This window comes from Leptonotus elevatus, chromosome 6 (assembly GCF_054856555.1).
Source record: "Leptonotus elevatus isolate MCC_2025b chromosome 6, RoL_Lele_1.0, whole genome shotgun sequence".
Taxonomy (NCBI): Eukaryota; Metazoa; Chordata; class Actinopteri; order Syngnathiformes; family Syngnathidae; genus Leptonotus; species Leptonotus elevatus.
This window is the reverse complement of record NC_141244.1, coordinates 13836072-13861084: the sequence shown is the minus strand read 5'-3', so window position 1 is coordinate 13861084 and position 25013 is coordinate 13836072. Positions and strand designations below refer to the sequence as shown.

General features: G+C 41.5%; 2 protein-coding genes across 5 annotated transcripts in view; one reads left to right on the top strand and one right to left on the bottom strand.

The window, feature by feature from the left end:
- LOC147172115 (uncharacterized) overlaps positions 1–9601 on the bottom strand; it is a 14066-nt gene extending 4465 nt beyond the window's left edge. Inside the window, exons 1-5 of one of the 3 annotated variants that reach the window (XM_086078005.1) lie at positions 9511–9601; positions 3483–3566; positions 2750–2804; positions 1936–1971; positions 720–752 (exon numbers count right to left, since the gene is read on the bottom strand). In XM_086078005.1, coding sequence (XP_085934131.1) covers positions 720–752; positions 1936–1971; positions 2750–2804; positions 3483–3530 — 172 coding nt within the window. In that variant the 5' untranslated portion in view covers positions 3531–3566; positions 9511–9601. Of the gene's footprint in view, positions 1–719; positions 753–1935; positions 1972–2749; positions 2805–3482; positions 3567–6040; positions 6209–9510 lie in introns of those variants that run through there. The other 2 variants (XM_086078003.1, XM_086078004.1) reach the window with 2 other exon arrangements.
- On the top strand, positions 6734–25013 carry fcgbp (Fc gamma binding protein). Of its 2 annotated transcripts, XM_086078001.1 has the most exons (26): positions 6734–6881; positions 9904–11025; positions 11105–11439; positions 11538–12102; positions 12181–12776; positions 12842–13385; positions 13464–14005; positions 14924–15437; positions 15571–15767; positions 16061–16202; positions 16430–17001; positions 17504–18068; positions 18327–18892; positions 18965–19526; positions 19610–19800; positions 19906–20041; positions 20125–20432; positions 20499–21078; positions 21153–21742; positions 21825–22392; positions 22564–23144; positions 23214–23769; positions 23855–24054; positions 24129–24503; positions 24600–24872; positions 24945–25013. In XM_086078001.1, exons 1-26 carry the CDS (start codon positions 6839–6841, stop codon positions 24969–24971), a joined length of 11250 nt encoding a protein of 3749 aa, XP_085934127.1. In that variant the 5' UTR covers positions 6734–6838; the 3' UTR covers positions 24972–25013. The 2 variants fall into 2 exon arrangements, with proteins under 2 accessions (XP_085934127.1, XP_085934128.1); XM_086078002.1 differs by lacking the exons at positions 6734–6881; positions 9904–11025; positions 11105–11439; ... (15 more) ...; positions 21153–21742; positions 21825–22392 and having other exon boundaries at positions 22416–23144.

The window sequence follows — 25013 nt, the reverse complement described above, 5'->3', positions numbered from 1 at the left end:
TCAGCAGATACTATTTACGGCAGTACACTGACCAAATGAATTTATGGTGTGAGGTTTATTTAAGACAGTAAAGTTATTTTGTCATTTGTGTTTGGGTTTTTAGTAGCCGCTGGAGGTGAAGCAGGTTATCATTTATGGTGTTACAAGCTAAACTCCCATTACATCCACTACCAACCACACTTATTATACTTTCCGAACGCTCTACAGAGAAATAAGAATGTGGGAGCACGACAGTGGTAGGCTCAGTAAGAGTAAACATAGAAATAGTCCCGATTTCCAAGTAGGCTGCTTTGAAAGGATCTTGTAATTCCATCATATGTCTATCACACACAAAATGAGGAATGACACGGAGAGGCGCACTGAGGGGAATGAGAATGCCAGTGTTGATTAGCTGACCCGCGGGCAGGATGGCTGAGATGTCGAAATGTTCATTGGCCTTTTGGCACAATAGTCAGGGCCCCTGTAGGGAGCTAATTGATTCTATTCAGGACTTAATGGATGATGGGGTGGGGGGCGGGGGGACAGGAGTTGAAACCGTTCACACATCCCCATAGGTCTAGAACAACCTGTACACAAAGCTTGATGAGAATAACTGCCGAGGGCACAACCTTCCTGTACTCTCCCTTGGACGTCTGCCATTACACTGTTTGCATTAATGACGCAAGCCAGGCAAAGTCCTGCTTCCACTATTTACTCTTGGGAACTCAAAATCAACTCACCATTTTCCTCAAATGAATCCTCATCATCCTGTCCTGTGGATGGAGGAGAAAACAGATTCAGATGCTACACTTACATCACAATGGGTGGTATCACAATTGCAGGTCACATAGTGATTGACTGGCTACAGAAGCAGTGTAGAGTCTGCCTTTCGCAGTAGAAAAAGTCATGGATAAATTGTATCACAAATGTTTATTTATCAAAAATTTTCTGAATTTAGAAATTCATCAACAATGCTGCTTTTACATTGATAATAATAACGCTTAGCTCCACTAACCACTGCCACCAACTGCTGAGCAGAAGTTAGAGTCAGTGCTTGCTCCACAGCAGGCCCATCATAATAAAGTTTGTAGATGATATAATAAGTACGAGCAATATTATATGGGCTGCTTAGCTTCGCTCACTCAGCAGCAGGTCTATGATGATAATAATAAAAATAATAATTCCCCCAAAATTTTAATAAATTGAATTTGGTCAATTAAGTCACAGAGACAGAGAAGTTTTGTTTATTGTATATTTACCAGTGCACTGCATCATAGATGTACAGTATTCCTGCTTAGGTAACAGGTAGCCTCCTATTTTGTTTTTTTTATCCGAATGCAAACTACATCTGCAGTAAGAAGTAGTGCATGTTGTATGTTTAATGTGTATGTATTGCGTTACAGTATATTCAAATGAATACCTTTCTAACAGTGTTTATGAAGCCAGATTATATTTAGCCAGATTATCTAATGAGTGGGTGGGATGTGTGCAGTAAAACACGATGTTATTTCCAGCAAAAAGGATGAGTTTTAGTATGTACTGGAAAATCACATTGCCAAGTGTAAATTAGGAAAGGGTATTGTGGCAGTGGGAGCAAAGTAGAACTTTTCAACCACATCATGTGTTTGTTGGGAAGGTGCGGATTCAAACTGGAATTTTTTTTATAACCCTTCATCATGGTACATTTCAACTATTCAACAATAACTGCACAAGTTAATAGCTGGACAAAGGACGAAAATCTTCACACACAAAAAAAAAACACTGATAAACATTTAATATGCATTTTCGCGAAAAACTGGGGGACCTTCCTCCCACCCAAAAAAAATCTTCTTTTTTTATGTTTAAAAATATTGGGAAAAAAACAGAAAAAAATATCTAGTTGCAAAAGTGCTTTTTTTCTCCATGTATTTCTTCCCCAGTAAATATGTATATTGTGTACTGTAATGTATAACATACCGTCAACAGCTGATCCTTCAATCTCATCAGAAAAAACTGTGGAGTAGAAGGCAATAATTCACCACACATGGTTTCTAATCACGGTTAGCTCATGAATAATAAATCATTGACATGACGTGCAATACATATTTACAGTGGATATAAAAAGTCTACACACCCCTGCTCAGACGCCAGGTTTTTGTGATATACAGAAAATGAGCCAGCGATAAACCATTTTAATGTATTTTCGAAAATTAATGCGACCTATAACCTTTGCAACTAAATTGACTTTTTAAATATTTTAGAGAGGGGAAGTAAAAATAAACAGTTAACATATTTGTGGTTACACAACTGTGCGCACCCGTTTATAACTGGGATGCGACCGTGTTACGATTTAACTAATCACATTCAACTGGATGATTCAGCACACACCTGTCAACATTTAAAGCTGATGAACCCCAAACAAATTTTACGTTTTAGCAGAAGCCTGATGGTTTTGTGCTAAAATTGCCTGGTATTTTGGATGTGTTCATATGGCCTCATATAGTTGAAGAAAAACAGCCCCAGCATTTCATATCACAAAAACACAGTAATTGAGCAAGAGTGCGTTGACTTTTTACATTCACTGTCTATGGACTTCAGTTAGAACGTGTTAAGTGAGACTTCCTTGAGACCAATTCATTTGTGCATAATAGGCTTTAGAAGTTATTCATGCATTGTTTCAGCTTGGTGTAAACGCCGCATGCAGTACTACACGTAGATAGAGGAGGAAGACATGCCGGCACACGGGATGAGATGTTTATCAGCTACAAGCGGCACAGAGATGAGAACTCACCAGTAGTTGTTGGCAGCAGCAGACACAGCAGCAACAATCGCAACATCTTCAAATGCTGCCGGGGAGAGCGAGAGGAACCAAGTTAAAAATACCTGCTATCATATTCAGTCATTGACGTGCGTAAAAAAACAAAACAACAACAAAACTTGTGTTTTTGGCTCAGACATAGAGTATGATAGAAAGCTTCAACAATGCCTATTATTGGTCTTGTTTGGCACTCCGAGAGTCAGCATCACGTAAGCATTCAGTGGAAAATTTAAAAGTCCTGCTTGTGTTGTCTATACTGGTCGCAGGGTATGCACGAAAGGCTACATTGCAACTTGAGGTGCGTGCGAGGAGCAGAGGAGAGCCTTATTTCCCACACTGCTCAGCAAAAAAAAAAAAATTCCGTCACAGTCAGCTGCCAGCAAGAGGCTATTTGACATTGTCCTGTCCTTCGTGTCCAGTGGGCAACATTTAAATGATTTCCTAACAAAAAGGAATGATAGGGTGTATTGTTTTTTTATGTAATTTGGAGAAGACAAGGTGCCTTTCAGAAGAACAAATATTTACCAATCAACTGACACACAAGCAATGGAAGCAAATTCCTAATGGCAAAAGGCCCAAAAGTAACCGTCACTGCAACACAAAGATGTAAAACACAGCTGTTCCACGTGCTGCTAAACAAAGCTCCAGCTGCATCCAACACAATACAGCGGCTGATATTTTTAAAATAGGAAAACAAGGGAACGACCTCTCTTCCAGTGGAAGTCCAAGACGAAGCCTCTCCGGACCAAGTCATTGAGATTTGCAAGGGATCAGGAACCAATACTCGCTCCTGTAAGTAATACAGAAGGAGCTCTCTCACTGACCTTTGTGGCCACTTGTCATTGTTAGTCATACCCATTGTGTTTGGTTTCCTCCGCTGTTAATGACTATATGGAAAGAACCAATGTAACACATGTACACCCATCATACATGATCACTGATGGATAATAATACTCCTTTTACAGAAATCTAATTTTAATTATTTACTAATTACTTGGTGAACTGAAGTGAAAATGGACAGAAAACAAAAGAGACAAATGTTCTTCATTCTACTTTGGGTCTGCCATGGCTGCAGAATTCTATTTATCTCCTCTGTGGGGCTGCCCTCTAATGAGCACGGAGCAGTTCACATCAAGATTATGAGCTAAATTAGAACAGTATCGCAATCTATTAGGTTGGACATACTGGAAAATAAAGATGTTAATCACACAACATTTGCTGATTGGGGAGGTTGTGAAGTGGGGGCTGTTCCAGCTTCTGGAATAGCTGCAGGAGCTCTCCAAAAGGAAACAACCTAAGAAGCTACAAATAAAAACTGCCTCCAAATTGCTTTTCTGAGTTGCGTTGCCTGAAATAATAAGCGGATCCAATTTAGGGAGTATTTATCAAACCAGTCCACTGCCTCTGTATCAAAATGGCTCCCGATGCCTGCAGCATTTTCAAATTGGGTAATATATTCTTGCACAATTGAATGGCGAATGAATTTACTTTTTAATACAAGACCAAATTTACAGCAATGCCAGCTGCCTTCAGGACATACTGTAGATTCAAAGTTCAAAGAAGCTAAATCTACAAATCATTAAATTGTACCAGACTAGTGCTTTTGTAGTTTGGATTGGAGACAAAACTCGAATACACTATTTTGAAACAACGGTATCACAAAGTTTCAGGTATTCATCAAAGAAAATGTTAAGTGAAAGTACTCAAGCTACCACGTTGCATTAATTCTAGATCATCATGGTTAATGTCAAAAATAGAAAGGAGATATTGGCATTTTTTTAATCCAACAGGAGCCAGATTGGACAAAATTAAGGGACACACGTTCAGAATTCGAATGGCCAAAAGTTTCCGAAGATCTGGATGTCGAATCGTCCTTCATGTACCTCACTGGAGCTCAAATCAGAATCAAAACATTAAGACAGCAGGAGCGGACAGTGGACACCAAACCCCAATTTACACATTGTGCGTTATGTACTCGCATGCATTTTGGCCACTGAGTCTACACGCTCCACTGTTTCATCCAAAGGCAGTCCTAAAAATATAATTATTAATTTCATTCAGCTTTATATCGCAATATACAGGGTTCTGGAGGATATCATTTTTTTTCCAAGCGGCTGCCTTGATCTAAATTCATCCACAGGTAGGCCTAGTTATATAATTATGAATTTCATAAGTATGTTTTAAAATCAGGGTTAGTGTCAGTTCTGGCAGTGCCACCACAACTTGGCTCATGGTAGCCCGACACCAGCCAAAAAGGCTTAATATCGGACCCTGGTGCGTGTTAGTGACAATTGCGATGCATGAAGCCAAAGGCAATGAAACTGACACCCGCTTCGAGCACTTTGCAAGCTAACTGGCCATCGAATGTCTTATTGCAATTGTTACATGTTATCTTAAGGTATTTTAAAGTTTAACTTTAGCACATGCAAGGCAGTTAGTGTAACAAAAACTAAATGAAAGGCAATCACCATGATGCGTCTGCACTCTTTCTTCATTATTTCAAATTGTTTTAAATATTGCTTAACAGATTATCAATGTATTTCACCTTGTTTCCTAATACTTGTAAAGTAAATGCTATATACCAGTAATACAGTACAATAAAACGATAAAATGTTTATAATAGCAACAGTCTGACGATGGAACATATTATTTCTATTTCCATTATTTCCTAACAAAGCTGAGCAAATCAGAGGTTGAAGAGGGTCGCGTGTAGACTGTAGAGGACCGACTTAAATGGGTTCCAGTGTACTTTTCCAAAATCAACAACTTTGTGCATGATAGATTTGATAGAAAATAATAATACAATAATTTTGAGCCCCAAGAGGAGGAAGCCTGGTACATCATGGAAGCTTTTAAAATCTCTCAACCCGGATGATAAAAGATTGACACACAATGGTCTTTGGGCCATGTCCAACTGCTAAATGATTCCATAAAAATCATCTCATAATAATACATTCTGTAATCCTGCTTCCAGACAGTCAAATAAAACAGCACAAAAAAGATAACCTCCACGGCTGAGCTATAGATAACAAAAAATGCGTTGAACAGAGATAAAGTGGTCTCGTCTGACCTCTGATAATAATAGTGAAGCTGCTGATAATGATTTGTAGATTTTATAGCCCAGAATAATATGCACAGGAAGTGTGCTGCAGAGTTCTAAACTGTCATTCTACCCTGAAGATGGCACATGCAACAAGAAAAAAAATTGCAAATTAATTTGAAAGGATTACATGGTAAAATTAGCAATACTTGCAGTATACATACCAATAGAGGGAGAGAAGTGAACTGGATGAAGTGCATCTTTGTTATGCCCCTGTTGCGTGTTGTGCCATTAAGAATGACACACTCCCCAAAGCTGCAGCCCACTTCCTTACAGGAATCCGATGCTTCGTAAGCCAAACCCAGGCCAAACTTTGCTGTCATCTACCAGGGTGGGAGGGGAGGGAACGAGGGGATTTACACAACCGCCGAGCTGGGTAATGCCAGTTTTCGTCATTATGTTGGTACCTTGGAAACTACCGCGACAGTTGTCTGAGAAAGTCGCCTTGACTTCCGGTGGTAGTTCCACGCAGTGAAACATTATGAGTGATATTTTTTCAGTTACATTTCGAATCAATTCAACTAGGGGCAAAAAAAGAAAGAAGAAACAAAGAAAGAAAGAAAAAAACCTAAGATGGGGAACAACATGGCCTTAAGTCGTTCTGCTGCGCACTGTATTCACTGTAATACAATATTACTATATCACATTAGAATTATTTATCCATTTATTTTTTTATTTTTTTATTTTTTTATTTTAAGGAACTGAGCATATAAAAACAACAACCAGAGTTTGAAAAACTAGAGGCAACGAAATATGTCACCGTTAACGTGACAGGAAAGACCGGGCCTTTAATTATCATAATGACGTGCAGCTTGTGGCTTCTCGCGATACATGATAAGACAGGTGCGCTAATTGACGACCATAGCTCGGAGCTCTCGTGACCAACGATGCTAGCGTGAAATTCTTCAGCTGCCTTGAAAGTAAATTTGAATAGTAGATTTTGTTGTTCTAGCCCAGGAACAATGCAGCTTTTACTGCTGCTTCATGTGTCCCTGGTGTGCTTAGGTAAGTGTTGGGCAAGTTACTTGAAACTTTGCTACATTCTATTCTGCCGCACATTATGACGTTTACACACCAGAGAAATGTCTCAAAATGACAGAAGTAGCAAAACTACTTTTAATTTTGTAATTGCGCTATTGTAGGCTATGAATGAAGACTTTACATTTAATTGCTATTAATATTGCAGTATTATTGTCTTGAACAGGATTAATGGAATTACTATGTGTACTAAACACATTGTTGCAGGTGTGGTGTTGAGTTAAATTTTGTTTTAGTCAGCAATTTAATTAACTAGACTACAATGATTTGGCTTTGTAGAGGAAAATGCCGTAAGCACAGAGTAATATAATCTTAAATTATTTTTTATCTTCACATCAGTTCGAATGAGACTGTATTTCACTAGTGTACTCCAAACGAAATGCCATTTTAAAGACTTAAAGGTGTTCTGGGAAATGAAGTGCTTTTTCACATATCAATGTCAGTTTGTTTAACCTGGGGATGCTTAGTTTTTTTATGTTAAAGAGATACTATTTACTATAATTGTGTACATAAAGTCCTTACAATATTTGTATTGGGGTGTCAGGTGATTCATTTTTTTTTAAATTGTTATTAATCTCATGACTTCAACAGTTGACTCAATTAATCACAAGTTTTATAGCTGTTCTAAATGTACAATAAAAAAATGAGGTAATTTTTCTGCCACTAGATGGCATAATTGCATTTGTAAGATGTTGGTGACAGCTCATTGTGTTCTTCTAAATCTTTCTTAATTATTAACATGGCGGCCGTGGCTCAGTGTGTAGAGAAGGTCGTTCAGTAACCAGAAGGTCGGCTGTTCGATCTCCGCTCTCCCCAAGTTGTGTCCTTGGGCAAGGCACTTCACACACATTGCCTCCAGTGCTAATCACATGTATGTGTATATATACATGTCACACAAGGTGCGAATGTTTGGTGGTGGACGGAGGGGCCGTAGGCAACTGTGGCTACTTAAGTAGCTTACCGCCACCACAGTGTGAATGTGTGGGTGCAATAGTAATAATAATATATGCATTATTATTAAATTTATTACTGCCAAATTTTGACGTGCATTGTGACTGGAATCCCCCCAGTTTCAATGCCAAGTAAGGGGCTGTCATTAATTGCGCGTTGCAAAAAATTAACTCAAAATTAGTTGCTGCACTAATTTTGACACCCTCAATTATCATGAATTTCATGTTTTAAATAAGCATAAATGGTCATGCTTCACTGTTAAATACACTTTAATTTTTACACTTCTACTTCCGCTAAATTGAGTTTCAGTTGCAATTCTGCTATCGCAATTTAATTGGAATTTAGGGGTCATTCTCAACTCACAAATGGCAAAAAAATAAGTTGCTAGCTAGTGCTATGTTGGCTGTTGGCCAACTGAGTTGCAATGACTATTTTTACTGGCCATTATTGTTGACTTTGGGGAAATGCCTGAATCTGTGAGGACTCAATTATGAATTTAAGGTTTGGCCATGGGGATTCATAAAATGTAAACATTTGTGCGCCCTCCTCTGCCACACTCTCCAGATATGATTTTCCCATCTTGCTCTGCTGCATTATTAAATTGTGGGCATCTTTTTCTATGCAGTTTAGTACAGATAGTCATAAAAAAATATGCATTTAAGGTTCAGAAACTGCCTGGGCAAATGTATACTATGTTGTAATTACAAAAGTGGATGCACTCCTGAAAAGCTTTTTATATTTAACGCTGATGTTTAGAATGCATTTTCTGAGAAATGTAGGTAACTTAAAATTGACTAATGACGCCACACTGCCTGTAACTGCATTGCTGCCAAAAACCGGTTGCTTGGCTGGAATTAAACCGGACTTGTCATTTAAACTGTCAGTTAAGCAGCTTGACTGATTTATAACGGTGATTCTCAACTGGTGTCTACAGTTGGTAATAAAACAATTTCAGGAGCTTTGACTCTACTGAACAGACATGATGTAGTTTTGAGGTTATGACAAGTGGCATAATGAACAAACTAGTTTTTGCAGTGGTCTAAATATGTTTTCAAAGGCTCTTTTGTAGCCTAAAATTGTCTTAACTCAGAGCCAGTCGTGACCTGGCAACAACTGGAAAGTGCAGGTTCCACAGTTGAAAGCCTTTTATTTAAAATGTAAAATTAGCTCATTGCCTTACTGAATCATGCAACAACAACTGACGATCCCTACTCTGACTACATGCTGCATTTTCAACTTTAGGTTAGTTTTTCCCCCCTCATTTAAAGCAGCACTCAAGTCTGGACAATTCCTTGCCCGCCCACACAAATTATTTGTCCACTTTGAGTGATGTTTGGGCTGTGCCTGTGTTTCAGCCCTTGGAGCAACCAAAATGAATGTTGTAGTTTTTGTATGAGGCCACTTAATATTTGACAAACCTTAGTCTCCATTTTCGTGGGGGATCTGATTTAACACCGTACTATAAGAATAATGGAACACACCTCACCAACTAGTTCATCACTGAGCGTTTTCCCCCAGCTGTTTAAAAGTGCACTATTAATAAATTCAGGAAGGATTTACATATATACACATGCATTGTTCGCAATGTTTCATGCAAGTCAGCCCATGTCCCAACAGAGCATGCACATATAAATTTTAAACTTACATTCAAGTTTGCATGTAGCACAGATTCTCTTATGCACTGCTGGTATGTTGTTACACTCCCACAGAGGTCCTTGTTATCATGGAAACAACTGGAGCCGGTCTGCACATTTAATACAGGTGTACCCAGTCAGGAACTAGGAACACACACTTCATTGGCTGCTCAGCTGGTTGAAATGTGACACCACACCTCTTATCTCTGATTGCATACTGGGAAACCTGTATAACTCTGCACACAAGATGTTATCAGCCTTCTGCAAGTGTGTGGTTTACAGTTGTAAATTCAACTGTTGTCACAATTACCTGACCTACTTGTGTTTGCTTTTATGCAGAAACGCCTTCCTTTGAGTTATTTTTCTATTATGTACAGTACAATGAATTTGTTTTCTTCTTTCAGGTCTCTCTGGGGCGAGTATTGGCTGGAATTTTCTGATGATGTTTCCTCCTCATAATGACCCCACAGCAAATGCTAGCCACCAAGTAACCATAACGGCGACTGGCTTTAGGACTTCAGTCACTGTGAAAGTTCTAGAAAGTGACTTCACACGCCACATTTCTCTTAATTCCGCTCAGTCACAGACTATTCACCTGCCTTCGTCTGTGGGAATAGCCAGCGCTCGTTCCTCGTCCCTCCTCAGTATAGTATCTGTACAGCCTGTTACAGTCCTTGTGACATTCTGCATCGAGACTGGATGTGAGCATAACCTTCTCCATGATGTTTCTTCCTGGGGGACCCATTACTATCCAGTCACCCCAAACTCCCTACATCAGACATCTGTCAGCGAGATGGTAGTCACCAACTACAATCAAGAGACCTCAGTGGAGATCTTCCCCTCAGGGGACATTGTCTTTAATGGAACTTTATACTCTGAGGGAAGTTTCCTAAAGTTGCATTTAAGGTCATTTGAGAGCATCTACCTCCAAAGTAATTTCAGCCTTTCTGGCTCAGAGCTTTACGCCCAAGAACCTGTAGGGGTCATAGTTGGTTTTACTTGCGTGAACCACTTATTAGGAGACTGCCTATATGGATTTTCTGAACTTAAACCAGTCTCTCGCTGGAGTTATGAATATTTTGTCCCTCCTCTAAAAAATTTTGGAGTGAGTCCAAGTCTCATGTTGGCTATGACAAACGTCAACTCTAACCTGCATGTCACCACTAGTAATGGGCAGAAACGTTTGTCATTAATTGGTGGAGTTATGAAGACCATCCCAGTTTTTGCCTTTGATGAAGTTCACGTCATTAGCGATGCTTTGCTTCAGCTTGTTTATTACAGGCATGACATTGAGCAGCGGGATTCAACTCTTACAGCGCTTCTGTCTGTGGAAGATGTATGTCAGGGTGGGCCGACGTTTAATGTTACTTCGCATCTCGATCTTAATGGCACTTTTTACTCCAACAATCTGACCAATTCTGAGTTCCCGCATGAGCCAAAAAATGAGGCCCGCTCTACCTTTGCAGATGTGGGACACTATCTGAGCACCTTGAACAAAGAGTTGCATCCATCAATGTGTGTAAAAAGTGAGTATTGTTTTTGTTTTTTTTCATTGTTCAATAGTGCAAATGTGCTTAACCCTTTTTCTCCCCTCTCTTGTGACAGATGTATCCTCCTGTGACAACCTGCACTGTGGTCACAAAGATCAGTGTTCCTTCAGAAATGGCCGTCAATCATGTTTCTCCAAAACGAAAATCTGCTCTGCATGGGGTGATTCTTATTATCGCACCTTTGATGGAGAGCATTTTGTCCTCCTCGGAAATTGTAATTATACCCTAGTGCAGACCACTTGTCCAGGCATAAATGCGTCCATTCCACTTCAGGTTAATATAGCCAGAGCATATTTGAATGGCGCCACAGTTTCCAGCATTCACAGTGTGGAGATAAAAATCTACGGCTTTAATATATCCATGATTAAAGGAGAGAGAAATCAAATCAGGGTAAGAACACTAGCCAATTTTTTTTTTTGGGGTGGGGGGGTTGACTTTCTTGCATGTGTGTAGTGTAGTCACTGTCTTTTGCCTTTTGACATTTATAGGTTAATGGACATAGCAAGAACCTGCCTGTCATCTTGGGTAACGGGGTCCTAAGAATGTATCAAAGTGGTCCCAGCGTTGTTCTGGATACTTCGTTTGGCCTGATTCTGCATTATGACTGTGTTCATAATATCCAGGTTGAAGCGGGCCCAGAGTTGCATGGACTTCTGTGTGGTCTTTGTGGGAATGCCAATGACAGCACCTCAAATGACACAACTGCTTCTAAAACTATGGATTTCACCCTCCCCTGGATGTTGGGCAGCAACACAGCTGCATGTATAGAAGATTGTGGAGATGGCGAGTGTAAAGTGTGTAGTCCCTCACAATCTGATCCTGGCATAAAGAGAACATCCTATGGGAATAAGTGCACTTTACTGAAGAGGAAAGATGGACCTTTTAGTGACTGCCACTTGCATATTGATCCGGAACCTTTTGTTCGTAGTTGTGAGAACAACCTGTGTCTCAATGGAGCTGCCAGTTCAGTGTGTAAGGTGTTGGCGGCTTATGCCAGCATCTGCCAGAGACTTGGAGGAAGGATCCGAAACTGGAGAGAAATCACAAAGTGCCGTAAGTAACAAACTGATTCATGTTTATCTTGTTTATTGAGACTGGCTAAGAGCTCAACTTATTATTATTTTTTTATAGATCTGACTTGTCCTATAAATAGCCATTATGAGCTGTGTGGCTCTACCTGCCAGGCAACATGTGGTAACCCAGATCTCCACCATAACTGCTCCCACCCTTGTTTGGAATTGTGCCAGTGCAACAGGGGATATCTCCTAAGTAACGGCGAGTGTGTCTTGCCCAGCATGTGTGGTTGTGTTCAAAATGGCTCCTATTATCCCCCCTCAAAATCCTTTTGGATGGACGAGCAGTGTCAAGAAAAATGCATCTGCCAGCCGCATTCCAAGACAGTTTTGTGCACACGGTCTCGCTGCCAGGCTGGAGAAGTTTGCAAGGTTTTAAATGGAGTCCTTGGATGCCACAATAATGAATCCCGCCTTTGTGTGGCCAAAGGGGATCCTCACGTTACCACATTTGATGGCCGAAAGCTTGAAGTACATGGAAACTGTAGTTATCTGCTGACATCGCACTGTCCCACATGGGGAGACCTTCAAGACTTCAGTGTCGAGGTTCAGAACCATGTTGAGAAGGGAGCTAATGTTTCTTTTCGACATGTTAAAGTGTCTGTTGCTGGTTATTCCACTGAGATGTCATATGAATGGCGTAGCAAGGTTATGGTAAGTTAATTTGTTGTGCACTGAATCTTGACTGTTTTTATTTTTAATTATTGAACCTGTTGCAGGTAAATGGTCAGCTGTTGAACCTTCCTTCGGTTTTGAGCCAAGGCAAAATAATGCTCTACCTGAAAGGACAGTCAAAGTGTATTGAAACGGACTTTGGTGTCGTTGTGACATACAGCCCAGACATCCTGACTGTCACAATGCCCAAGGTATTCGCTGGTAATCTCTGTGGATTGTGCGGGAACTTCAATGATGAGCCACAGGATGACCTGGCAGCAGATGACTTTGATATTACGCAAGCCGTCAGACACTGGAGAACCAGCAGCGAACATGAGTGTTGGGATGTGCCCGTGAACACTTCAGGCTGCAGTCCGCAAGAACATTATCTTTATCAGGGAAAGGATTTCTGTGGAAGGTTGATTGATCCTGAGGGGCCATTCCAAAGCTGCCACAATGCAGTGCATCCACAAGATTTCTATGATGACTGTGTACATGACCTCTGCAATGGTAACCAAACAACCTTGTGCCAGATTCTATCCAGCTATGTTGCAGTATGTCAAGAAATGGGCGCTCGAGTGGAAGAATGGCGAGTTTCCAGCTTCTGTTGTAAGTAATCAGTAAAATTTTTACTTTTAGCACTCTAATTTAGAGTTTTAAATAATTTACTCTCCTTCGCTTCTTCAGCTCTCACATGCCCATCTAGGAGTGAATACCGCCTCTGTTCCAATCACATGTTTACCTGTGCCCCAAACCCAAGTCCTCTTTCAAAAAGATGCAAGGAAGGCTGTTTTTGCAAACCTGGGTTTTTCCACAGTGTTGGGGAATGTGTACCAAGTTCTGAATGTGGCAGCAGTTACAATGGCACTTACTACGAAATCCATGACAACTTCTACCCTGATGAGAACTGCCTTCGGTCCTGTACGTGTGTAGGCCACAATTTAGTGCAATGTAGAAAGCACTCATGTCCAGCTGGAACAAAGTGTGCCATCAAACATGGGCACCGTGCATGCTATGCCTCACATTTGAAATGCACCATCATGGGTGGCAGACACTTTCAGACCTTTCACGGACAGCAATTTGATATGGACATGGGGAATCTGCATTACCTCTTATTCCAGCTGTGTGATGAACCTGGGCTTTCTGTTGCTATCCACAAAAGCCAACTGCACCTCAGAATTCATGACATGAACATGACACTGTCCATGGAGCATTTTGGAAAAGTTGAGGTAACTGGCTTCAAAATTTAGTAATTTTAAATTTACAAAGTTGATTCCATGCCGAATTGCAAAAATAACCAAGCTGATTTTGATTGAAACTTGGTGTAGCATACTTTTTTTTTAATGGTGATGGCACAACACTAAAATCTCAATTTATGTGTCAGTTGGAGCAGGGGTTTGAGAGCTACTGCCCACTGAATTTTGGCAAAACCAGGCATGGGCACTTTCCTTTGAACCCTCATCACAGGAACTATTGGGTCAATCTTAACAAAACTAGTATTGTTTGAAAGGGAGTTCCAAATCTGCAATTTACATTGGTGCATATTTTAGTAACATTTTTTTGTTCACTTTGAAATTGACCTTGTGAATCACATGACCTTAACAAAAATGTCATGAAATGTAATCTCACATTTTTAAGTTTAGCAGCAATAAGGAGTCAAAAGATCCGTACATCAGACTGTTAATCAATTTTCAATAAATATCTGATAGTGTGGCTAGTTCAACTCCTTATTGCTACTAAACAAAAAAATCTGAAGCTTGTTTTACACAACGATTACATTTCATGGGGGGAAAAAATCACAATACATGAGGTCAACAAAAGGTTGCTAAAATATGAATCATACTAAGCGATTGCAGTTATGGGGTCCTTGTTGAATTACTTTTCCAACAATGCCAGTTTTGTAAAGATTGGCAGTAGTTCAAAAGGCAACCACACACCTTTTTTGCCAAAAAATGTCAATTCAGCGAGCCATAGTCCCCAAACCCCTGCTCTGCTTGACCTACAATTTTAGCTAGTGTTGCGCCATTTCTGTCAACAAATAGTTTAATTGAAATCAAAATCCTTTTTGCTAAACCACTGGGGGATTTGGCATGGAATGACTCAAAACGTTTACTTGTCTGTAATAATGAATGTGCTGTTGCTTTCAGATTGACGGTGTTGTGAAGGCCCAACCTGTTGATCGGAACGGTGTATCGGTGCTGCTTTCTGGCTCGCTGACTCGTGTTATTGCTGCAGACACTGGCACTGTGGTCACTTTCGGAGGACCTAATTTAATACAATTGACTATTCCGGACACACACAAAAGACTTTGTGGCTTGTGTCAAAGTGCTGCCACAGATGACCAAGGAAGTCTGATGTCGGATGATCCCATGCCTAAATCTCCCTGGTGCTTTTCTCCCACTGGAACAAAGTGCTCCGCTGACTGTCATGACTCCGCTAAGGAATTTGAATCAGATGACCTCTGTGGCATGTTACTTGCTCCTGAAGGCTCATTTGGGATTTGCCATTCCACAGTGGACCCAATGCCATTTTTCCAGAACTGTGTGAAGGATTTGTGCAGGTCAAATACCACTGACTTGTTTTGTGATAGTTTGAGGCAGTACACATTTGCCTGCCAGGATGCAGGAGCTGAGGTCAAACCATGGAGAGGGCATAAGTGTGGTAAGCATTTTCACGGTTTCATTCGCTCTTGTAAAACCACCCAGATCTGTAAATTCTAAATGTCCCCCAATGATTATTGCTTTTAAGATGACCTGTAAACCCCCCTACCATACAGTCTGTTTCCTTCCCACAGCCCTTTCGTGCCCGGCGCATTCGCACTACAATGTATGTGTTGGTGCATGTTCCGAGTCCTGCACTACATTATCTGATGTCCCCTGTCCATGGCCCTGCTTTGAGGGATGTCAGTGTGACTCAGGGTATGTGCGGAGTGGTAATGGCTGTGTCAGACGTGAGCAATGTGGATGTTTCTACCTCGGGCAGTACTATGAGGCAAGCGATTTTAAATTTTATACCTCGACAATGTTTTTAAAATTCCATTGTATCTAAATGTCAAACATGATCTCTGATTTATTTTAATTTTTTTCTGCAGGAAAATATTCAAACCTGTTGGTATAGAATAACCAAAGATATATTTGTTATTATTGTCACATGATCAATAATTGGCTTGGTCTTACTTGTATAATGTGCTAATTAAGTCAAAAAATATTTTTGTTATAATTGGACTTGAAGAATTTATGGCAACATGTACTTATTTTTCTCCACCATTCTGTCTCGTTGTATAGGTCGGGGAAATTCTGTGGAATGTCAACTGTTCTAAGCGGTGTAACTGTTGCGCCACTGCCACCCTGTGTTGTAAAACTGTCTCTTGCCCCAAGGGTCAGTACTGCACATTTAATGAAACCTGGCACTGCGCAAAGAACAAAAGTAAGCACACCATCTTACTCTTCACATTTCACCACAACTGTTCAGTCGGGGCCTTTTTTGCACTGTAAAATCTTGTCTGTTTGTCTACTCTATAATTATTATACTGTATGCGCCCTACATTTAATTCATCAGGATCTTATCTCATTTAACTAGTCCACTGTATACAAAACAAGTGTTAATTAATGGAAAGGCATCTGAAATGTGTGCACATTCCACTCCCCTTTCAGCTTTCTTCTGCCCAACAAATAGCCATTATGAATCCTGTGGGACACCTTGCCCTACTACCTGCGAGTCCCAATTGAAATCATCCTGCACTGCCGGATGTGTGAAAGGATGCCAGTGTGACCCAGGGTTTCTTCTTTATGGTGACACCTGTGTCGCCCCATCTCACTGTGGCTGTACATACAATGGAGAACGTTACCACAGCAACGAGACATTTTGGGCTGATGAGTCCTGTACTCGACAGTGTAGATGTGACCCCGACACTCACCAGATCCATTGCTATGACGCTTATTGTGGTGATTTTGAATATTGTGGTCTTCAAAATGGAGTCAGAAGCTGCGTGCAGCATAATTACATGATGTGCCGCTACAGTGGTCAGCGTGTACTCACTTTTGACAAGCGTGAGTATAATTTCCTTGCCGCCTGCCAGTATCAGTTACTCGGCATCTGTGAACAAGGCCTTGACGTCATCAAGGTTGATGTGCAGACAGATGCATATAATCAGTCAGTACAGAAGGTCTTAGTCAGCATAAATGAAACCCAAATGCAACTGGACAGCAAAAATCAAAACATCAAGGTAAGTCTTGAATATGCCTTTCCTGCCACTTAAATTTAAAGTGAAAGTCAACTTTAAACATTTTATTGACTGTTATGTGACCTTACTAGTCTAAACATGACATTGTGATTAATAATAAATTTGTGGAATATGTGTTGTGAAGCAAAATCCTGTAATTTTTATCCATCTCCAGGGTGGCCACTTGCTGTCGACTGAACATGACATCAAGGGCTCAGGCAATGAGCAATCACAGACCACCTGTTTTCTGAAGCTGTAATTGTTACCTAAAACCTAAGCAACTTTGATGTCATTCAGTCAACAGCAAGTGGCAAAATGGCCACCCCCTGAGATGGATAAACTGGCTGGATTTTGCTGCGTAACTCATATTCCACTAACTCAATATTAGCTCAATACCATATTTAGACTAGTGGGGCTGCATAGAAAGTTGTGACAGAAAAAAAAACTGTGGGGTTAACTTTCTTTAAGTAAATCAGTATTTATGTTGTTCTTGGCACCCCCGCAGGTTGATGGTATCAAGAGGAACATGCCATTTTATCCCAACAGAAATACATTGGTGATTTCATTAGGGCTGCACATCTACGTCTATTCTGAATTTGTCTTTTTAAGTATTGGCAAAGAAGGAAACATAGTTATTGGTCTCTCTAGTAAATACGCAAATGCTACTTGTGGCCTTTGTGGTAACTTCAATTCTGACCCTGCTGATGACCTAACGGTGAATAGCACACGGGAGCATCTCAGTCCAGAACAATTTGGAAAAGCTTGGAGAAGTGGACAGAACCACTGGTGTGTGGAAGGCTGTCTAGGTGGAAGCTGTCCAAATTGTTCATCTGAGACTTTGGAGCGCTTCTCTGACCCAGCGGCTTGTGGGAAGATTCTGGAAGTTAATGGACCATTCAGACACTGTCATAGCGAAGTGGACCCCTCCAGCTTTTACAAGAGCTGCGTCAGTGACCTGTGTCTTTATGGAGATGTGCAGCCTGCAGTGTGCCGTTCCCTGGCAGAGTATGCTGATGTCTGCCTTCAACACAAGGCTTTAGTTGATGCCTGGAGGAGCCCTGAATTTTGCTGTGAGTATTAAACTGCTCAACACTTGTAAATTTGGTGTTAATAGTCAAATTATCCCTGCATGGCGAATGTCAAATTGATGAGCATTATCAATCATTTAATAGATTATTTTCCAAATAAATCAAATGCTAATGTTTAAACTGCAGTGAAAGTTGATTGAGGCCACAACCTCCCACCCATCCACTAGATGGTACTAATGCTTCATTAGTCACTTGCACCATGACCTTCTCTTGGCTTTTGTCCCCACTTTATCTCTGCAGATGAAGCATGCCCCTCAAGTACCAGTTACAACATGAGTAACTCCCCAATTGTCATTTGCCTTGGCGTTCTTAATTTGACAATTGAGCTTGGTCCAAACAGTGGAGAGAACTGTCTTTGTGAAGCAGGTTTAGTCCACAGTGGAAGGCACTGTGTCCATCCAGCAGACTGTGGCTGTTTCGACATAAATTTCGGATACATCTTACTGGGACAGGAGAAGTCTTCATGTGAGCAAAGTTGTATATGCCATCCTGGTGGAAACTTGACTTGTGTTAATGTGTCATGTAGTCAAGATGAAGAATGTGCCCTCATTGGGGGCATTCAACGCTGCCAGCCCAAAGCTAAACTGGCCAACTGCTACATTAACGGATCCCAGTTAAATACATTTGATGGACGGTTATTTGAATTTCATAGTTCATGCAACTACACTCTGGTTCAAACATGCAAAGACCTTAGTGTGGAGCCACTTTTAATCGCTGTGAATGGTAACAGTGAAGGCAAACAGATCTGTTTAAAAGTCAATCATATGACTTTTAAGATGTCAACTGCTTATCCTGAAAAAATCCAAGTGAGTATTTGTCATAACATCTAATTACAGTATTTGATGGGTTTTATGCAACTAAATGATTTTTGTTTTCAGGTTGATCAGGTTTACAAGAACCTCCCGTTCTCAGGGAACAATGTAACCGTGCATCAGAAAAATGATTGGTGGACTATCAAGGCTGCACATTTAGTAGAGATTACTTCTGACCTCCGCAACTACGTAGAGGTCAAGCTACCAAATGCTTATCACCAGACATTATGTGGCCTTTGTGGGAACTACAATGATGATCCCTCAGATGACATGCAGCTACCCAATGGCACTGCTGTCTCTGATCCAGATATCTTTGGGCAATCATGGGCGTTGTCAAGCTCAGATTCGTCCTGCAACGAAACATGTGACAGCACCTGCCAACGTTGTCGCTCCTCTATGCCAGAGTATACCTCTGATCTGTACTGCGGCCTTCTCACCCAGCCAAAGGGGCCATTCTCCTCTTGTCACAATTCAACATGCCCTGAGAAATATTACAGCCTGTGCCTAAATAAGCTCTGTGTTGCAGATGGCCAAAAGCCAGCTCTATGCGATGTATTACAGGTGTATGAGGCGGCGTGCAATGTGGCTGGTGTAAATGTTGACCCCTGGAGGAACATCACAGGCTGTGGTAAGACCAAAAGATGGTGAACATTTCTTTGAAATTAAAGATAACCACCAACATGTCTAATACTTATTCCATATCTTATCTAGCTCTGAAATGCCCTCATTTCAGCCAATGTGCCAACATTTGCTCCTCCCTCTGTCCTGAGATCCGCTTGGCCACACGGTGTCCCAGACACTGTGAGGAAGGATGCCAGTGTGATGCTGACCACCTCTATAATGGTCATGCATGTGTGCCACCTGAGCAATGTGGCTGCATGCATGAAGGGAGGATGATTAAGGTTGTTATTAACCTGCACATCTGTATATGCATTTCACTACTTGGCTTAGGAATCATGTCGTAATCTAAATATGCAACACGTTTTTTGGTGTGTGTGGGATTGTAGGCCACTGAAAGCAAACTTCTACAAAACTGTACTCTAAACTGCACCTGTGGACCTCCACTTGTCTGTGTGGAACACAAGTGTCCATCACTGCACAGATGTATTGTTTTGGATGAAATGGCTGGCTGCCACAAAGATGGTGAGGTTTTTCCCATGACTGCAAAGTGTATTATCACAGCTGTTTTCCTTATCTTCAGTGTTTGACTGTTGTTTTGATCGAAGATCCCTGTGAGGGTAAATGTGACAAATCTGAGCGCTGCCACCTGAGTAACGGTGTAGCGGTTTGTGAGAGCAGTCCAGGTCTGTGTTGGACCTGGGGAAGCCGGCACTACCACACCTTTGATGGCTTCAACTATGACGTCCAGGGTACCTGCACCTACCTGCTTTCAGGCAGCAAAGGGGCAGCAGGTGGAGTGACACCGTTCATGGTGTCTAAGAAGAGTGACTGCAAAGAAGTGTCCTCCGTGCAGCTGGTAACTGTACAAGCGTATGGGTTTGTCGTCAAGTTTATTGACAAGGACAGCGTTCATGTAAGTTATGTTAAATACTTTAAGGTGCTTCCTGATTTTCATGACTAAAATACACTTTAATTTCAGGTTAATGGTCAAGTGAATTATATTCCTGTTACGCTGCTTCGTGGCAAGATTGAGGTTTCAAACAAAGAGGGCAAAACTCTACTGAAGACAGACTTTGGGCTGCATGTTCTGTTTGACTGGAATACCACTATTCTTATAACGCTGGACCCCAACTATAAGGATATTGTCTATGGACTGTGTGGCAATTTCAATGGCGACCCTCAAGATGACTTTGCAATACACTTGGACGGATTCCCTCCCGTTAATACGAGTGTAGAGTTGGCTCAGGCTTATCGTGTTTTTGATGGTGACAATAACTGTTGTACTGGATGTGAAAAGAACCAGTTGGATAACACGACATTGTTGGAAGATACGCCAAAGGGAATCAATGTCAGTCAGAAAAGTCACTGTGATGATCTCATTGATCCAACTGGTCCGTTTGCCCATTGTTACAGTCATGTTAACCCAGGCTCCTTTTACCAAAGTTGTATCGCTGACCTCATGCAAGGAAAGCCTGAGGCTTCTCTTGAACAGATCACATCATCCTATTCTGTAGTTTGCAAGCAACTAAATGATTACTTTCCCCCTGAACTGATAATCGGTAAGTATTCTTATCAAGGGTCATGCTTTGACTTGAATGATGCATAACATTTTATTTATTTATTTTCCCCCCAGATATTAAATGTCCACCAAACAGCCACTATAAGACCTGTGGCTCAGCCTGTCCCCCAAACTGTGAAGTTGAAGACAGATTCTGTCATCTGGCTTGTGTCCAAGGCTGCTTCTGTGACCCGGGCTTAATCAGTGGTCCGGAGGGTTGCGTGTTACCTCAGCAGTGTGGTTGCACTGACTCCAAAGGCAAATACCACCCCATTAACTCTGTTTTCTGGATCCCAGATGACTGCGGACAACTTTGCATCTGTAAACCAGGAGAAACTAGGTGCCGTTCATCCCAGTGTCCTGAGGGAATGTCCTGCAAACGACTTCCTAACCAGAAAAGAGCGTGTCAAACTGACAAACCTCTGAACTGTAGTATTGTCACTGGGCTGCACTTCACATCCTTTGATGGACATCATTTTGACTTTAGGGACAGCTGTGCATATATTTTAGTTCAAACAAACGCCAATATCAATGGATTACAACCTTTCAACATCACTATTTCTGATGCAAGTTGCCACAAAAGATTGTTTTATAGCTTAACTTTAACGTTATCAATCTACAATTTGAAAGTAGTAGTTGACAAAAAAGATCCTGGCAAAGTGCACGTGAGTACTCTTTGTTTTGTTTTTTGTTTTCCTCCTCCCTTCGTGCAGTATTAAACATTTTTTTCTAATCTTCTACCCTCAGGTGAATAGACTGCATGGGATTTTTCCATCCTCGCACCATACAGGCCATTTTAATGCCTATCAAACACCTTCATCTCTAGTTATTCATGTTGATATGGGATTGCAGGTGATTGTCTATAAAACTGGCACTGTGGTGGTTGTCCTCCCAAGCAGTTATGAATCGGCTGTTCGCGGTCTCTGTGGGAATGCCAACTCTGACCCTTATGACGACCAAATGATGCCTGATTGGATGATGGCTCAAAACACACTCCAGTTTGCTCACAGCTGGAGGTTGGGAGGACCAATAGCCTGTCGGTCCCGCTGCACTTCCAGACCCAAGATCTGCCCCGCGGATTTGCAAAAGCGTTTTGAAGGAACTGAGTTTTGTGGTGTACTCGCGGATCAACGAGGTCCTTTTGCAGAGTGTGCTTTAGTTTTGAGTCCAAAGATGTACTACCACAACTGTTTAGAAGACACGTGCTTTTATGGAGGCCATTATTTGGCACTTTGTAATTCCATCGCAGCTTATGCAGCTGCCTGCCAAGCAGCTCAGTTGCCCATTGGGCACTGGAGAGCTGACACCTTCTGTGGTGAGTAAATTTAGTTTTTTGTTAAATTTTTAATTCATGTGAAATCACTGGTTAAGTTATTGCCTAATTTTGGTTTTTAGGAGCACAACTTTCCGTTACTAAACATGTTCCCAATGTATTAACTTGTCCTAACCTGCTATGGTATATTTTCTCAACCCCTCTTCTCCATAGGTATGACTTGCCCCAAGAATAGTCACTATGAACTGTGTGGGCCTCGATGTCCTGTTGCATGTGATGGCATTTCCTCTGCAAAGTGCAGTGGTGGTTGTGAGGAGGGTTGCCAGTGTGACCCTGGATACGTCCTCAGTAATGATCGTTGTGTACTGGTGGCAGACTGCGGTTGCTTCTATAAAGGAGAATACCATCCTGCTGGTTATTTTTCAGACTCAAGAAGATGTCACATTTGTTACTGCCATAGGGGGAAAGTGTCTTGCAAGCCAACACCCTGTATTGCCCCAGGCCGAGAGGAATTCTTGTCAAGTGATGACCCTTTTAAGATAACACCCCAGCAGTATGGAGCATGTGAGGTTTTTGCTGGGTTTGGCTACGTCACTTTTGACGGCTTGGTTATACCTCACTATGGTGCGTGCACCTATTTAGTCTCTGAATGCTCCCCTAGAGAAATGCTTGGCTACAGTCTGCTAATTAGCTTTAAGAAGGACATTGACTCTGTTTTTATTGTCAGTAAGATTGTATTTATTCTTGCTGCAGTGGAGGTAACCATCAATCCAGAAACTCTATGGAAGATACAAGTAAGTTCTGCAGCTTGAGCTACTGATGTAAAATTGAGTTGTGAAACTTTAACCGGCGTTTCATTTCAGGTAAACGGCGAGGATTTCAAGGTGCCTTACAGTAATGACATACTTAAAGCTTATGAAGATGGTGGTAGGTTGACAATTACATCCAAGGCTGGCGTGAGACTTGAGCTGTCCTCCACAAATTATCTCAGGCTGAGCATACCACAGGATTACAATGGCACAGCTTCAGGCCTTTGCGGCAATTTCAATGGGGACAAATCGGACTACCTTAAGATAAGAAGTGGTTATCCTGCCAAAAACATTACAGATTTTTTCCATAGCTGGTCTATTGTTTCTCCTGGGCTGAATTGCAGTGTGTCTTGTGGAGAGGACTGCGGTCAGTGCAAGCTGTCTTCCAAGGTCCAAAAAATTTGCGACATTCTCTTGATGGCAAATGTTGAATTCAGTCACTGCTGGAGCAAGGGTGTTAAACCCAAGGTCTACAGAGATGTGTGCCTTAGAGCTATTTGTGGTGGGGCAGCCTATATTGAAGCTGTATGTTTAACATTGGAAGCCTACACAGCAGCCTGCCGAGCCAAAGGAGTAACTGTAGCTTCCTGGAGAGAAAACGGCCCTTGCTGTGAGTGAGCCTTTATGACGCAATTAAAATAAAAAGCATATACAGTGAATGACCTGCTCTAAAATGTGTTCATTTGTAACACCAGCTTTCAAGTGTCCTGACCACAGCAGCCCAAGTGGGTGTGTTGACTCAAATTCCAACTCATGCCCTGCCCTGCTGCATCCTGGGTCCTCTGCAACTGGGTGTTCGGGAGGGTGCCAGTGCCAGAATGGAAGCGTGTTCGACGGGGGCAAATGTGTACCTGTCAGCCAGTGTGGGTGTGTGCTTCATGGCAGATATATCAAGGTAACTATAAGATATATATACCAAGAGTATTTTCATAACTGTTATAGTAACTGTACTCTTACTTCCTGTTAAAGCTGGATGAGCAGCTGTACAGTGAGAATTGCACCGAGAGATGTTGGTGCCATCCTCTAGGTGGCGCCTTGTGTGAGAAGGCAACCTGCAACCCTGGCCAGGTGTGTTCTTTGAAGAACGGCTCCTGGAGCTGTGCTGGACCGGAAGTCTGTCAACTCAAAGGCAGCTTGCAGCTCTCCACTTTGAATGGACAGCAGCTGAGCTTGGAACCGCAAACGCCTTACAAGCTGATGGGCCTTTGTGACAAGACCGCTCAAAATTGGTTCAGCCTAGTTTCTTACCATGGACACTGTGAAGGGAGCGGCACCAGGCTTGTTACAGTGATCAAAGTCCTCCTTGCGGGATTCTCTATAGTTATCCAGGATGGTATTGTGAAGGTAACGTTGCATCACAAATATTTCTTGCGCGCCTTTAAAAAAAATATATATATTTTTTTTTTATTGGTCTTAATCAGTCCACTGTCCACACCACAGGTGAATGGACACCTTGTGCTTCTGCCTTACACTTTGTCTTCAGGGTTGTCACTGTCCTCTGTCGTGGCCCAGGACAAGTCTGAGGTGTTTGTGTTTCTGAAAAAAGATGCTGGTCTGGAATCAGAGTTGGAAATGCAGATTGGCACCACTATGGTCACAGTTAAGGCAGCTTCTTGGTACACTGGAAAATTATGTGGCCTCTGTGGGAATCTGAATGAACCCCACTCGCATACACTGGTCATGTCATGGGCTCTCTCCGATTTTTCAAAGCTGGTAGGTAGAATTCTACATTTTGTAATTCAATGTTTTCTTATTTTTAACAAATGTTTGTTTTTCCCTCCACAGCTTCACTTTCGGGATTGGCAGTGTTAATCCCAGTTTGTGATCTTGAATAAAATTCTTCATTAAACGTGA

Excerpts from the sequence above, each read along its gene's own strand:
- fcgbp (XM_086078001.1), top strand. The coding sequence starts at position 6,839 with ATGCAGCTTTTACTGCTGCTTCATGTGTCCCTGGTGTGCTTAG. Across the intron at positions 19,527-19,609 it reads GAGGAACATCACAGGCTGTG|CTCTGAAATGCCCTCATTTC; the intron begins GTAAGACCAAAA and ends TATCTTATCTAG. Across the intron at positions 21,743-21,824 it reads AAGATCCTGGCAAAGTGCAC|GTGAATAGACTGCATGGGAT; the intron begins GTGAGTACTCTT and ends TTCTACCCTCAG.